The sequence below is a fragment of the Coenobita brevimanus genome, chromosome 60, assembly GCF_032717465.1.
Source record: "Coenobita brevimanus isolate Jiangsu-jjx chromosome 60, ASM3271746v2, whole genome shotgun sequence".
In the NCBI taxonomy this organism is placed as follows: Eukaryota; Metazoa; Arthropoda; class Malacostraca; order Decapoda; family Coenobitidae; genus Coenobita; species Coenobita brevimanus.
In genome coordinates this window covers 31,448,982-31,464,533 of record NC_137013.1, presented here as the reverse complement: position 1 = coordinate 31,464,533, position 15,552 = coordinate 31,448,982, and the positions used below count along the sequence as shown (strand labels likewise).

General features: G+C 44.2%; 1 protein-coding gene across 4 annotated transcripts in view; it reads right to left on the bottom strand.

The window, feature by feature from the left end:
• Positions 1-14,051, bottom strand: part of LOC145403021 (E3 ubiquitin-protein ligase rnf146-like) — a 98,034-nt gene extending 83,983 nt beyond the window's left edge. For 2 of the 4 annotated variants that reach the window (XM_080274849.1, XM_080274853.1), the window contains exon 1: positions 13,864-14,051. In XM_080274849.1, coding sequence (XP_080130975.1) covers positions 13,864-13,933 — 70 coding nt within the window. In that variant the 5' untranslated portion in view covers positions 13,934-14,051. Of the gene's footprint in view, positions 1-13,487; positions 13,595-13,863 lie in introns of those variants that run through there. The other 2 variants (XM_080274852.1, XM_080274850.1) reach the window with 2 other exon arrangements.
• Between the last annotated feature and the right edge of the window lie 1,501 nt (positions 14,052-15,552).

The following is a 15,552-nucleotide window of genomic DNA, read 5'->3' as shown; positions in this document are numbered from 1 at the left end:
ATGCAAGAGTTTTAGGTGGTCTGAGTCTGGTAAATGTTGATGGAGGAGAGTGGAGTCTGAAGCAGCTACTGTTTGCAGATGATACTGCACTGGTGACTGATTCAGAGGAGAGATTGAGACAGTTGGTAGAGGAGTTTGGAAGGGTGTGTGGAAGGAGGAAATTGAAAGTAAATGAAAATAAGAGTAAAGTGATGAAGTGTATGAGGTTGATAGATGGTAGGGGGATGAATATAGTTTTGAATGGTGAGTTGCTTGAGGAGGTAGATTGTTTTAAATATCTAGGGTCACATGTTGCTGTGGATGGAAGAATAGATGCAGAAGTGAAGTTTAGAATAAATGAAGTAGGAAAGGTGCTGGGAGGAATGAAAAAAGTGTTTAAATGTCATTCGCTTAGAATGGATGTAAAGAGAAGGCTGTATGAGGGTGTTGTGGTACCGACTGCATTATATGGGGCTGAAACATGGAATGTGGGTGTAGCAGAGAGGAAAAGTTTGAATGTAATGGAGATGAGATGTCTGAGGAGTATGTGTGGAGTGACGCGTATGGATCGAGTGCGAAATGATGAAGTGCGAAGGAGAACTGGAGTTGTTCAGGAGATGGCTGGTAGAGTTGAGCAGAGGGTGTTGCAATGGTTTGGGCATATGGAGAGAATGGATAATGAACGATTGGTGAAAAAGATAACTAGATCTGATGTGAGAGGTGTAAGGCTGAGAGGGAGACCACGAATAGGATGGATGGACAGTGTGAAGAGAGCGCTGGATGTGAGAGGGATGTCTGTTGAGCAAGGAAGAGTGGCTGTGCGTGACAGAAATAAATGGAGAGAAATTGTGAATGAATAAGTGATGACGCAGCCCTGAGGGGATATTCTCCCGCATTTGGACTGATCAGCTAGTCAGGTCAGGTGCGGGTAAGGGGATGGGTCTGTTATGATGTGGCAGGGGTAAACCAGTTCTGCTGTCGGGCCCTGCTGCGGATGTCACTGATTGCATTGCGCAGTTGACCCTTGTGCAGTGTGATGCGGTGAGGATCTGTCCGTTCTCCCCTTTGGGGCTAAGATGCGAATGAATGTGTTTGAATGGATGAGTAAATGGAGAGTGAGTCGTCCTGTCTCGGCTACCTCCCTTTCCTTGGGGGAAGCAGCCTAGGTATATAGATAGATAGATATATATAAGTGTAATAAAGTAATAGGAATATAAAGTGTGAGTGTCTTCCTGAATAATAAATGACAGAATACCAGCGGGGAACAAGCACAAGTGGGAAGCTCGTACGCGCTCGTAATTTTCATTGCTTTCATTTTTGTGTGTGTGTGTGTGTGTGTGTGTGTGTGTGTGTGTATGAATTCCAAACTACTTGAAAATCATAGAATAGTGTTTCTATTGATAATATCAGGCTGTGGTAATCATATTACGGGGTGTCGGGAAGTGTAAAGTAGAGAATTCGTTACCCAACTTCAGAAGTCTCCACAAGTCCTACGGTACTCGACGAAAGCTCAACAAACATCCCAGGAGAAAGCTGAAGTTATGTGCCATATGCAAATGTAATTATAATATTCTAGGACTAATAACTGATTTTTGGCAAATATTTTTAAAAAAGTCAGTTACAGCGCGAATATCCTCACAGGACGCGCAAGGAGCTTCCCTGCTCCTTGTCGAAAGTAATGAGTTGGCAACTGTGGGTCACGATACCAGCAAGAGAGCAGACAGGTTATCCAGTACCAAGTGAGCTGTGAGTGAAGGTACTGCACGGCTCTGTCCCTTTAAATTTCCACTCTTACTCCCGTCCCGGACGTGCAACACATTTCACTATACCAGTAGTGCTTGTGTATGGTGTTTGGGCACTGTTGTGATTAGTTTTGGTGTTTGCAACACGATATTTGGTGTTTGTGAAGCAATCAGTAGGATAGAAGCTGTGGAAGCAATGAAGAAAGTTAAATTGGTGAAAGTCCCAGGAATTGATGGAGTGTGTGGTGAAAGCATTGAAGAAAGTTAAATTGGTGAAAGTCCCAGGAATTGATGGAGTGTGTGGTGAAATGCTGAAGCATGGGGGAGAGATAGTAGTAGAATGGATGTGGAAGATGTGCAGATTGGCCTGGGAGGAAGGTAGAGTCCTGGAGGATTGGAAGTCAGGTATAGTTATTCCCTTGTCCAAAGGAAAAGGGGAAAAAGAAGTGTGTGATAATCATAGGGGCATTTGTCTTCTCAGTATAATAGGAAAAGTGTATGGTAGGATACTTATTGACAGAGTTAGAGAAAGAACAGAGGAATTAGTTGGAGAAGAACAGGGAGGCTTTAGGAAGGGAAGAGGTTGTGTAGATCAGATATTCATTCTCAGATCTTTAGTGGAAAAGTTTCTAGAGAAGGGAAAGAAGATGTATGTGGCTTTCATGGATTTGGAGAAAGCATATGACAGGGTGGATAGACAAGGATTGTGGAAAGTATTAAGAATATATGGAGTAGATGGAAAGTTGCTGAATGCTGTGAAGAGTATGTATGATGGTGCTAAGGCTGCAGTGCCTGTGGATGGTGAACTAAGTGAATTTTTCTCTTTGGAGGTTGGGTTGAAACAGGGATGTGTCATGTCTCCATGGTTGTTCAATCTGTTCATGGATGGGGTAATAAAAGAGGTACAAGGTAGGGTAGTGGATGTTGGAGTGGCTCTGGTGAGAGAGGATAGTGTTTGGAAACTCCCTGTACTGTTGTTTGGAGATGATACTGCATTGTTGAGTGAAGACAAAGGGGAGCTGCAAAGCTTGGTGGATGAGTTTGGGAGAGTGTGTAAGAAACGGAATCTAAAGGTGAATGTAGGGAAGAGTAAAGTGATGGTCTTTGACAGAGGTGAAGTCAGTGAATGTACAGCGAGGTTGGATGGTGAGGAATTGGAAAATGTGAGTACGTTTAGTTCCTTTGGTAGTGTGATGAGTAAGGATGGAGGTTTGGAGGATGAAGTGCTTGAAAGGGTACAGCAGGGAAGAAAGGTTGCTGGTTCTTTGAAAGCAGTGATAAGAAACAGGGAAGTGAGCACTGAAGTGAAAAAGTTACTACATGACAGTATTGTGAAACCAACTCTAACGTATGGAAGTGAAGCTTGGACGTTGTTAAAAGGACACAAGTCAAGAGTGAGAGCAGTGGAAATGAGTTATTTAAGAGGAGCCTGTGGAGTCACATGGAGAGACAGGCTGACGAATGAGGATATAAAGGAGCGTTGTGGTGTGGATGTGGATGTGATAGGAAGTGTTATGAGGAACACACTGAGGTGGTTTGGCCATGTGGAGAGGATGGAGGGTGAAAGACTGACGAAGAGAGTGTATGTGAGTGAGGTGGAGGGGGGAAAAGGGAAGGCAAGGCTGAGGATGAGATGGAGGGATGGGGAGGAGAGGTATATGAGAGAGGGGGGTGTGAGTTGGGAGCAGGGCAGTGAAATGGCGGGGGACAGGATGAGGTGGAGGCGGTTTGTTTGTGGCCACCCCAAACGGGACAGAGGCATCTGGCAATAGATAGAAGCAATCCTGGTCGTTATCAACCGTTGGCCCAACGAAGATTATGCTACTGTTTCTAATCAACTACACTGCCTCTACTCTGCAGCAAATGTGAGTATTCAGCTATAATAACAGTGACAGTGAATCATGTGAATACTGTATAGTGTGCATATCTACTGTACAAAGAATTGGTGAAATACGTGCAGTAGCATAGAGGAAGGCAGGAAACTGCCCTATAGTCACGACACGGCATGGGTGCACCATAGTTTTTTGCATTTTTCTCAAAAACTATGAGGCCTAGGATCACCGTTGTGGGCTCAAATGAAAGCCAATGAAATTCTGCATAGGATGATAAAATTACAACATGACATTGACATGAAAAGTTTTTCACTAGAGCTCCCCGAATAAAAAAATCTGTTGTCTGTCAGAAATGGGTTTTACTTTTTCACTTATCACTCAAACACCATACCTCGTATCAAACTCAGACCTACGGCATTTGAAATCTAATAAAATTCTCTTTCCAATGATGGCATAACATGTAGAGATTGAGTAGTAAACATTCGACTTATGATGTTGGGAAGTGAAATGTATGCTCTTGAATGTGTATTCACACGGCCCTAACGTATGTATAGTGTGTGTGTTTTTTTTTTTTGTGTGTGTGTGTGTGTTTTTTTTTTAGAACAAACATCGACGAATAGGGATAAGTGGATTTTGTGGCAAAATAAATATGTTTGGGTGGTGAAAATAAGCTGAGAATACACATATTTGAAGAGCGCGGTTTGCGGGTGGGAAGGGGAGAAAAGCAGGCGCGTCATGTCCCACAAAACTTATTAACTTATCGGCGCGCAAAAGGGTTAAATGATAACTCAGAATAACCGAGACTAAATAGAGAGGTAAGAGTGTGAGAGAACGGGAGTATGGATGGGGTATATGCACAGGAGTGGGTGAGAATGAGAGGGCAAAAGAAGGAGTGTGCAGTTGTGTGCAAGAGATGGAAGGAGAATATAAGAGAGTATGGATCAGTCAGTTCAAGGAATGTGTTGGTAAGAGTGAAAGTCAGACTACAAATGTCAGCGATTGTGTGTGTATATGTGCCAACGCAAGATTGTGCAAGCAGAATGAAAGAAAAGCTAGACAAATGTGGATGCGTGCATGGAAAAGTTTGAAACGAACGAGTGTTTTTGATTGAGGATATGAAGAGAAAAGTGGGGAATGTGAAGGCAGATGGAGTAGTTGGTGAGTGGCGTGTGCCTGCAGAAACAGATGTGAATTGCAGTACTGTAGTGGACATTTGTGCCAGGAGGGGGTTGGTTACAGCCAATCCCCTCTTTAGACACAAAATGATCCACAGGTATACATGATGAGTGATGAGAAGGGTGGATGGGGAACTGAATGAACAGAAGGCAATGATTGATTATGTATGTGTGGATGACAGGATGAGAAGGTGTGTAATGGATGGAAGAGCATATAGAGGATGGGGGAGTGGACTTTTTGACCACCACTTGGTGATGGTGAAATTCAAGGTTCAAATGAAATGGAGAAACAGAAGAAGGGAAGGACAGGAGGAAGTAGTTCATACAAGGAGGGTAAAAAGGCTGCAAGAGGATGGAAAAAAGGCAGAACATAAGACAGAAATGGAGGAGTGACTGGGTAAATATGATTTGGAAAAGATGGGGGATGTGGAAGGTGTGTGCAATATATTTACAGAAGAAATCTGTGCAGCAAGTGAGGTGGTGTGGGGTGAAGAGAAGACAAACGGGAGTGCAATGAACAGCACTGTGAAATGAAGAGGTGAGACAGGCTGTGGAACAAAAGAAGAAAGCATATAACGTAGTGAGTGGATGAGAAACGGGCGTGGAGGAAGTTGAAAGACGGAAGAAAGAGTTGTACGTACAGGGGTGAAAAGATTAATAAGAGAGAGTAAGAAGAAAGTGGATGAGGAATTTGGAAGGAATCTGAGTGTAAAGTAGAGGGAATGTAAGAAAATATTCTGGAAAGAGGAGTTAGACAGAGTGATAAAGAAGTTAGTAGGGGAAAGATAAAAATGACAGATTACTAGTGGAGAAGGGAGAAAAAGTGAGCAGATGGAGAGAACACTTTAAGGAATTGCTGAACACAGAGAATGAAAGTAATGTGAGTATAAGTAGCTGGGGAATGGCTGGGAGGAGGGATGTGAGAAGAGAGGAAGAAATCAGCAGGATGGTGGTTGTGGAAGCAATGAAGAAAGTCAAAATGAGGAGTGCACCAGGAGCTGACGGAGTGTGTGGTGAAATGCTGATGCATGAGGGGGGAGGGGAAGTAGTAAAATGGATGTGGAAGATGTGCAGATTGGCCTGGGAGAGAGGTGGTGTTCCGGAGGATTGGAAGTCAGGTATAATGATTCCCCCACACAAAGGAAAAGGGGAAACAGAAATGTGTGGTAATCATACGGGCATTTGTTTTCTTAGTGTAACAGGAAAAGTATATGGTAGGATACTTACTGACAGAATTTGGGAAATAACAGAGGAATTAGTTGGAGAAAAACAGGGAGGTTTTAGGAACAGAAAAGGTTATGTAGTGCAGATATTCATTCTTAGGTCTTTAGTGGAAAAGTTTCTACAGAAGGGAAAGAAGTTGTATGTGGCCTTCATGGATTTGGAGAAAACATATGACAGGGTGGATAGACAAGGAATGTGGAATGTATTAACCCCTTAACCTCTAACTGCCGGCTGACGTGTATAGCCATCACGATTTTGGGCGCGGAGCAACACTGGATGATGTGTATAGCCGCAAGTGTCTTCCTGCCACCCTTTGAACTTTAACTTATCCTTACTCATCGAAGGAACCACCTGGAGATGTGAGGATATTTTCATTTGAAAAAGGAAGAGTTGGTGAGTCTTATGTATACTGTATTTAATTTTTTCTCTAGCTGTTAGAGTTTGGCAGATATTAGGGTTTGAAGAAAAGGTGTTTTTTTCTGTCACAGATATCTAAGGTGACCAGAGTCGTGCTTTTAGGCAGGACACTCCTGCCTTTTTGAAGTTTGTCCCACTTTTTTTTATTGTGATTTAAAGGTCCCACTTTTTAAGTAAATTATCTTAAATGTCTTGCATTTAGAAACTTACTGTTACATTAGATATGGCATGAGCTTCATTTATGAAATTACAGTATGATGTAGTAAAAGTAAGCATAATCGAAACCAAATGAAATACCAAATTGTTAATATACAGGTAGTGTAATACTAACAGGTAAACGTACCGTATGGTATGTTCAGAATTCGTGTGAGACATTAGTGTTTGATAGCAGCCTCAGGGCGAGGTGAGCGCTGTATATATAAACACATGTATGTGTGTGTGTGTGTGTAATTTTTTTTTCACCGGGTCGGTCAGGATCACTTGATGGTCGTGATTGTCAGCTTTTACCCTCCCGGAAGGGAGCTGAGAGCTCATATAGTCCGATCTAAGGGCAAGGCTGTGACCTTCACACACGCACACACCCGTCCCCTTGCTCAAGAGGGACAGTAACCACCCACTTCGTCAGTGAAACTTTTCGCAACCTGAGCGAGGCGCAAACTCCTGTCCACCAGTTGGCAAGCAGGAACGTTACCACTGCACCAGCGAGCGGTGTGTGTGTGTGTGTGTGTGTGTGTGTGTGTGTGTGTGTGTGTGTGTGTGTGTGTGTGTGTGTGTGTGTGTGTGTGTGTGTGTGTGTGTGTGTGTGTGTGTGTGTGTGTGTGCGTGTGTACACATGACAACATCTTGTTTTTAGTTCCAGTAAGTCTGGTCTCCTTACGGATATCTCCCACAGGGAGAAGCGTGCAACATCGGAAAACCCCAGCGTGTTGGGGCTAACTGCTACATTCCTTCTGAAACAACGGACTGAGGCATTCCTTTTAAAATCCAATATTCTGTTTCAAAATTTCACCCTATAATCTGCCCCAAGAACTTTGTATATTCATCCACTTATGCTTGGGGTTGCTAGTCCATCATTTTAGCTTCCTGCTATGCCTGCAGGAACACTAGCAGGTGTGAACAAGCACAAAGGAAAGCAACAACATGGTGCCCAGAGTGTCAGGTTGGTTTATGTCTGGGGAACTGCTACCATGACTCACACGCTTGTTAACTTCTAGAAAAGTTGCTTATAAAATTTAAATAAGTTAAAGAAACTGACTGTAAGTGTCAGTGAATACAATTTTTGGAAAATGAAAGTGTCCGGTTTATGGGAAGGCCGTGTCTCAATCAGCAGAGAGGTGGCTTGCAGTCCTACCAGACCCAGGTTCAAATCCCCGCTGGGGCAGGGAACAGTTTAAGGATTGGAATTTCATGAAATCAGACTTTATTGAGCTACCAGAAGACCCGTCGACACGTCATACAAATACCCCCGCTAATACCAACACACCAGTCCTCTCTAGCATGTATTCAATATGGACAGTGGGTGTTAGCACTGAAGTGGTGACATGTAGAGGTGTATGGTACATAGGAGGACTACTAGGCCTTGGGAGCTAGCTGTGAAGCCTATGCCCAGGGTCGAACACATTAAAAAAAAAAAAAAAAGCTGCTGGTATATAAATACAGTATACGGTACAGTATTTCAATGAGCTTAGCATTATTTTCTATTACTGGCTAGTTCTTCACTGTTCAATACAACACTATCTATATTTTATTTTATAAAGTCTGTCAAATAAAGATACTGAAGTGGTAAGTGACACATACACCACAGTGCAAACCTAAGTAACCAGTATAGTGGTGCGTGATGGTGAAATGAAGAGTGGTGGGTGATTGTGAGGGTCATTGAGGACAACAGACAGCTACAGCAATGCACAAAACACCAAAAATTGTTACTTCCACTATCTCTACGGCAACATAGGAGCATCTAGACATTCACTGAAGTGTTCATAGGTACAAAGAAGGGTTTAACTTTCTTGAGCTTGGATAGTTTTTCTTATATCTTGTGTATTAATATAAAAATTTCCTGAATAGAAAATGGGAAACATTTGGGCAGATTGCCATAACAGGGGCCTCACTTTCACCACCTTAGCCGCAGTGAAGGGGTTAAGAATATATGGAGTAAATAGGAAGTTGCTGAATGCAGTGAAGAGTATGTATGAGGGTGCTAAGGCTGCAGTGTGTGTGGACGGTGAACTGAATGAATTTATCTATCTGAAGGTTGGACTGAAACTGGGTTTTATCATGTCTCCATGACTGTTCAATCTGTATTTGGATGGAGTTAGAAAAGAGATACAGTACAAGGTAAGGCAGTGATGTTGGAGTGGCCCTAATGAGAGAGGGCAGTGTTTGGGAACTCCCTGTACTGTTGTTTGCAGATGATACTGCATTGTCAAGTGAAGACGAAGGGGAGCTGCCAGACTTGGTGAATGTGTTTGGGAGAGGGTGCAAGAAATGGAATTTAAAGATGAATGTAGGGAAGAGTAAAGTTATGGTCTTCGAGAGAAATGAAGTCACTGAGTATACACTGAGGCTGGATGAGGAGGAATGGAAAATGTGAGTGCATTTAAGTACAGTACCTGTACTTCGGTAGTGCGATGATTAAGGATGGAAGTTTAGAGGGTGGAGTGCTTGAAAGGGTACAACAAGGAAGAAAGGTTGCTGGTTCCTTGAAAGCAGTGATAAGAAACAAGGAAGTGAGCATGGAAGTAAAAAAGTCACTGCAAGACAATACTGTGATACCAACTCTAACATATGGAAGTGAAGCTTGGACCTTGCTGGAGGGACACAAGTCAAGAGTGATAGCAGTGGAAATGAGTTACCATATTTGACAGGAGAATGTGGAGTCACACAGAAAGACAGTCTGACAAATGAAGGAGCATTGTGGTGTGGATGTGATATAAAGCGTTAGGAGAAATATATTGAGGTAGTTTTGCCAAATGGAGGGGATGGAGAGCGAGAGACTGACAAGTTGAGTGTATGTGCAGGGCTCTTGCTAACAGCTGATGGTTGTGAGCCACTTGGCTCCTAAGGTTTCAGATTTACGAGCCAAATAAATTTTTAGTAGCCAAACTGACTATGAGCTGCAATATTTGTAAATATACCATTAGTGGTAGGTCGTGGCAACCATCATCCACTCACTTGATGTAGTGCTGCCTTCTTCTTCCTTAGCCTTTATCATTCTTTTTCTGTGCCTGCCCTCCTCTCTTCCTATTTCTCCCATCCTTCCTATCACTTCTTATGCTTTTCTTTCCTTTATAGGTGGCTTTACATTGAGTGACAAGCCAAATGGTTTCCTGTAAGCCAAGAAACCATTTACAACGCTGGCTGGTAACCATATAACCAAACCATACGTGCTCCCTACGTGTCAACAAGTGGGTTGGTGGAGGGTTAGTGCCCCTCCCTGTAAAACAAATAACTCAGAGTCAAATGGCCACCCCTTAAGGGATTATGGCATCTGGCAATAGATAGATATATAGACCATCTCTGGAATGTTCAGGCTTTCGTTCGGGTACGCTCAGCAACATTCGTCGGTCTATTTATAAACATTCACAGTGGCAACAAGGAAAGACTTAATAATCGATCACAACGTGCTTTTCTGTTCATTTAAGTGAGATTTACTTATTTTGTAGTTTACTGGGTTTTGAAGTGGATGTATTTTCTCCTCGCCAAAAGACGACATGCATGTAAAATTTGTTCACCAAAAGGAATAAATACTCGCATTTGCGAGCTACGACTTGCCAAACAAGAGCCCTAATGTGAGTGAGGTGGAGGGGGGGGGAAGAGGGAGGGGGAGGCCAAGGATGAGATGGAGGGATGGAGTGGAGAGGTATATGAGAGAGGGGAGTGTGAGCTGGGAGCAGGGCTGTGAAATAGTGGGGGACAGGGCAACATGGAGGCAATTTGTTTGTGACCACCCCTTACGGGATTAAGGCGTCTAACAATAGATAGAGTGATAGATCCTTTCTTATTCATTTGCAACAGAAGTGCTACCGTATTGAAGAAAAGTGTTTCCAAATACAGTATTGCACTATAAATACACTGCACATCAAAATCCTTGAAATCCGGTCAGGTGAAGAGGGATAATCGGGATATTATAGGTGAGCAGTGTGTGAAGAACGATGAAGGAAGGGAAGTGGTGAACAGGGAGGATATTAAAGATGCATGGAGAAAGCATTATAACCGGTTGTTGAATGAGGAGTCTGACTGGGACAGGGAAGGTTTGGAGCCAGCAGATCCAGTGTCTGGCCCTTGGCCTTTGATTGATGCTGCTACTGTGAGTGAGGCAATAGGCGGGATGAAGGTGGGAAAGGCAACAGGTGTGTCTGGGTTGACTGCCGAAATGTTGAAGGCCTCAGGCGATATAGGGGTAAGGTTAGTTACTGACCTGATAAACAGGATTATTTATGAGTGTGTTGTCCCAGATGATTGGCTAAAGAGTGTAATTGTAAATGTGTATAAAGGGAAGGGTGATGCCCTGGAAAGAGGAAATTATAGAGATATAATGCTTTTAGATCAGGTAATGAAAGTAATGGAGAGTTTTAGGAGGTATGATTAGAGAAAGAGTGAATATTGATGAGATGCAGTTTGGGTTTATGCCAGGTAGGGGGACCACCGATGCTATATTCATTGTTCGACAGCTTCAGGAAAAATATATTGGTAGGAGAAGGGATCTGTATTTTCTTTTTGTTGATTTGGAAAAGGCCTTTGACAGAGTCCCTAGAGAGGTGGTGAAGTGGACAATGAGAAAGCTTGGCTTGGAGGAGTGGCTGGTTAGGGTGGTTATGGCTATGTATGTGGGTGCTCACACCCAGGTAAGAGTGAATGGAGATTTGAGTGATGAGTTTTCCGTGAATGTTGGTGTTCATCAGGGGTCAGTCTTGAGTCCCATGTTGTTTATCATGGTACTTGAAGCCCTTTCACGTGACTTTAGAAACGGACTCCCGTGGGAGTTGTTGTATGCTGATGATTTGGTGTTGACTGCAGAGAACTAAAGGGAGGTGGAGGAAAGGTTTAGGAAGTGGAGAGATGGTATGGGGCACAAGGGCTTAAGGGTAAATGCAGATAAAACAAATATCTAGGGTTGGTGGCGGTACTGTCAAAGACGAGGGAGAGTGGCCATGTGCAGTTTGCCACAAGGACGTGGGAAGTAATTCCATCTTGTGTGGTGTTTGTGATAAATGGGTGCATAAGAGATGTAGTGGTATCAGAGGTAGACTGTGAGTTAATGCTGATTTTATGTGTACGGTGTGTCGGGGTGAGCAGGTGGAGATTGTTAGACGTGAAAGGATTGAACTTGCTGGTGAATCTCTTGAGTGTGTGGAAGAGTTTTGTTATTTGGGAGACATGTTGTGTGCTGGAGGTGGGGCTAGGGTGAGAAGTGGTTGGAAGAAGTTCAGGGAGCTCTTGCCTCTCCTGACAATGAGAGGACTCTCCCTACGTGCTAAGGGGTCTTTGTATGCAGCATGTGTTAGGAGTGTAATGCTGTATGGTAGTGAGACCTGGGCAGTGAAGGAGGAAGATATTCGCTGGCTAAGACGTACAGAAATGACAATGATTAGATGGATGTGCAGTGTGTCCCTGCGTCCAAGGCCTGGAGGGGCTGGGTTTACGATGGAAGAGTTAAGAGGTAGGATGGGACTGGAGTGTATTGGTGTTGTAATGAGGAGAGGTAGATTGAGGTGGTTTGGACATGTGGAGAGGATGGGGGATGATAATTGGGTTAGGAGGGTGGGAAGTGTTAATATTGGGGGTGGGGTTACGAGGGGTAGACCGAGAAAGACATAGGATGAGGTCATTAAGTGTGACCTCAGGGTTAAGGGACTGAACAGGGAGGCTGCAATGGATCGTGCAGCGTGGAGAGCCGCCATTAGGTGACCAAGGCCGACACATGCAAGCATGTTGGAGCCTTTAAAAACGAAAACGATTATTTAGAAGCCACAACTGGATTTCAAGGACTCTGAAGTGCTTTATAGGGGGGTCTGAGAGGGCAAGGTCCTTGTTAGGCTTCTGTCATGTAGCTACATGAGTCTAGGTATGGTTGAATGGGATCTGGGTAAGTTAATGTCTAAAACATCCTGTCATAAATGCCTGAAAACTTTTTCCATTCATTCTTTACCAAACGGGCATGGCCTTTAACAGGTTACTTATTATTCCTGGATTACCAGAGCTACTGGGCATTATTATAAACTTACGGTACCTCTGAAACCTATAAATGAGGATTTACGATGCGCAAGTACAGTACTGCTGAGGAATGTATGTGGAAAACAGAGTGGATCGTGAAAGATGTGGAGTGAGGAAGTCTGTGGCCACCAAAACTGAAGAGAGTGTACTGAAATGATATGGTCATGTGGAGAGAATGGATAACAATAGTGGTGAAAAAGGTTTATCTGAGTGAATTTGAAGGAGGGAGAAGGCGAGGTAGGCCAATGAGAAGGTGGAGAGATATGGTGGATGAGTACTGGTATGTGAGGAAGGGAGAGTTAGAAGTTGGTGAGGCTACGGAACTGACAAGAGATCGAGCTGGTTGGATGAATTTATTGAGGAGAAGTGCATGATCAGGGATTTGGCACCCCTTTTTAACGTGACAGCATCCAGACTGACTCTATTGGATATGTTTATGCGAAGCTATGGAATGTGGTGAACGTTCTTGGCGTATCCGATAGGCCCAGGATGCCGGGGGCTTGAATGATGACTGAACGGAAGCATGGCCCATTGGATTGGGCAAATTTGGGCTGTCTGGACATTGCTACTCCTCACCCTGCCCTAGGGTAGGAAAGGAGGTCCAGATGATGATGATGAATGATGAAAGCTGCTTATCATATGCAAGTAAAGTTAGGCTGGATTAGTTTTGGTTAAGGTAAATCATTAAGTTTCCCATAGCTATAACAAGGGATACAGTGATGCGTCCAGTCAGAGCGATGGCTGGTAAACAAAACTACCAGAGAGATCGTCGGTAAACACTGCCACAGGAGACCTAGGTGCTTCCTTAAATACTAAAAAATATTTATATTTTTCAATCACTTTTTGCAGTCATAATTCATCAGTCAACTACCTATGCTGCATATGTACAACAGTTACTTAGCTACCTTGAGATTGTGACTGCTTGAATATAGGTGGAATCACTGAGCCCATTTGGTAAAGAATTGTCCTTATTCCAACGATGAAACTGTGAGGTACGTTTCTACTGTTTATAATGATATTCGCTCCATTCGCTCCACGTATATATAGATTCGTAGCTATTGCAAATCATTCTTATTCCTGCCACCACCACCACCACCCCAGCGATAAAGGGTATCAAAACGAGAATAAATGCTATCAGATTGAAGACTATCAAACTCAAGTAAATGACAAAAATGCATTAGATATGCATAGCTTCATGGCTGACATCGCGTAGTGGCTTTGCTTAATATTAACCCCTTTCACTCTAGCGCAGGTCATTCATTTTACATCAAAATTACTTACCCTCGCTATCCTCCGATTTATCCTTCAACGTCGTCGCGGCAACCTCCTCCCTTCCTGCCGCCTCAGCCATGACGCCCTTGTTATTACTGCGGCAACACTGCGTGGGAGCATATGAGGTAAATATGGGCACCCTTCCCACCTTGTTGTGACCTGCTCAATGTTTACTAAGAATATATAGATGCGGGGTATTCATGATAACTCCTGTTTACCTTATCCGATATTCGTACTGGACTCCCTATACCACAAATAAAAACAAAAGAGCATCACATCTCCAAAACGAATACATTCAATATAGGATTACCCAAGCCACCATTTCGGTTACAATGAAACTCGCAACGGTACGATGAAAGATCGATAACCCTACCATCATATAATGTCTAGACTTACGGTGCTACTGTCAGTAACGTGACTAACGTCACTCGTGCATGGACTCGGCTTACAAGGAATTGTGCTTCACTACAGATCACAGTGACAGAAAGGCCTCGATATTTATGCCAGGATATACTAGAGACTGTATAAATGCGTGTTTATATTGGCAAATCGGGCGAAAACACGGGTAATGGAAGTTGGGTATATAAGTTGCCTTGAATGAAATGAAATCATTAATACCATTTTGTCCCTTACAAATAGGAGAACTGGGACCAGGCTAATCATTCCCGACATGGCAACGATGACCAGCCTCGCTCGTCCCTAACTAGCATTATTCTATCTATCTATAGCCCGACTCCCTAATCCCGCAAAAGGTGGCCACAGACAAAACGCCTCCAAGTCGCTCTGTGACTCTGTCACCCACCATTTGACTACCCTCCCCTCAACTCACTCCCCCGTCTCTCATAATTATACTCTCAACTCCATCCCTCCACCTCATCCTCGGTGTTCCCCTCCCTCTCCCTCCCTCCACTTCACCTACATACACCCTCTTAGTCAGTCCTTTATTCTCCATCCTCTCCACATGTCCAAACTACCTCAGTGTATTTAAAATGCCCGCCGCCGGACTATCCACCCCGCCACCCCCCACCCCACCACCGGGCCACCACCACCCCACCACCCGAGGAAGAGATAACGGGGAGGTTAATGACCCAGGGCAAAAGGGTCACCCAACCACCACTGACCTGTGTCCCTTCTCCCCGCAACTGCCCCAACGCCAGGTGAGCCTAGATCCGCAACAACTTCAACGGCGGGTTGACCATCGACAGTCCAGGGGCTTCGTCCCCAATGGTTGATAGGCCGAAAAAAAAAAAAAAAAAAAAAAAAAAACAAAAAACCATCGACAGCAGTGGGGTGGGACTGATATAAAATCAGTCCCTAGTAGTATTGTGGTGACGACCACAGCTTCACCCCAGAAGGGCAGGAGGTCCCTTGGTGAGCCACGAGGTGTTCGCACCTCTGCCATAGTGAGCCACGAGGGAACACCACCCTCTGCCACAACTCTGGTGAGCCACGAGGGGCTATGTACGCTCTGCCACAGTGAGCCACGAGGGAACACCACCCTCTGCCACAACTCTGGTGAGCCACGAGGGGCTAGTACGCTCTGCCACAGTGAGCCACGAGGGGCTAGTACGCTCTGCCACAGTGAGCCACGAGGGAACACCACCCTCTGCCACTACTCTGGTGAGCCACGAGGGGCCAGTACCCTCTGCCACAGTGAGCCACGAGGGAGAAATACCCTCTGCCACTACCAGGACAGGA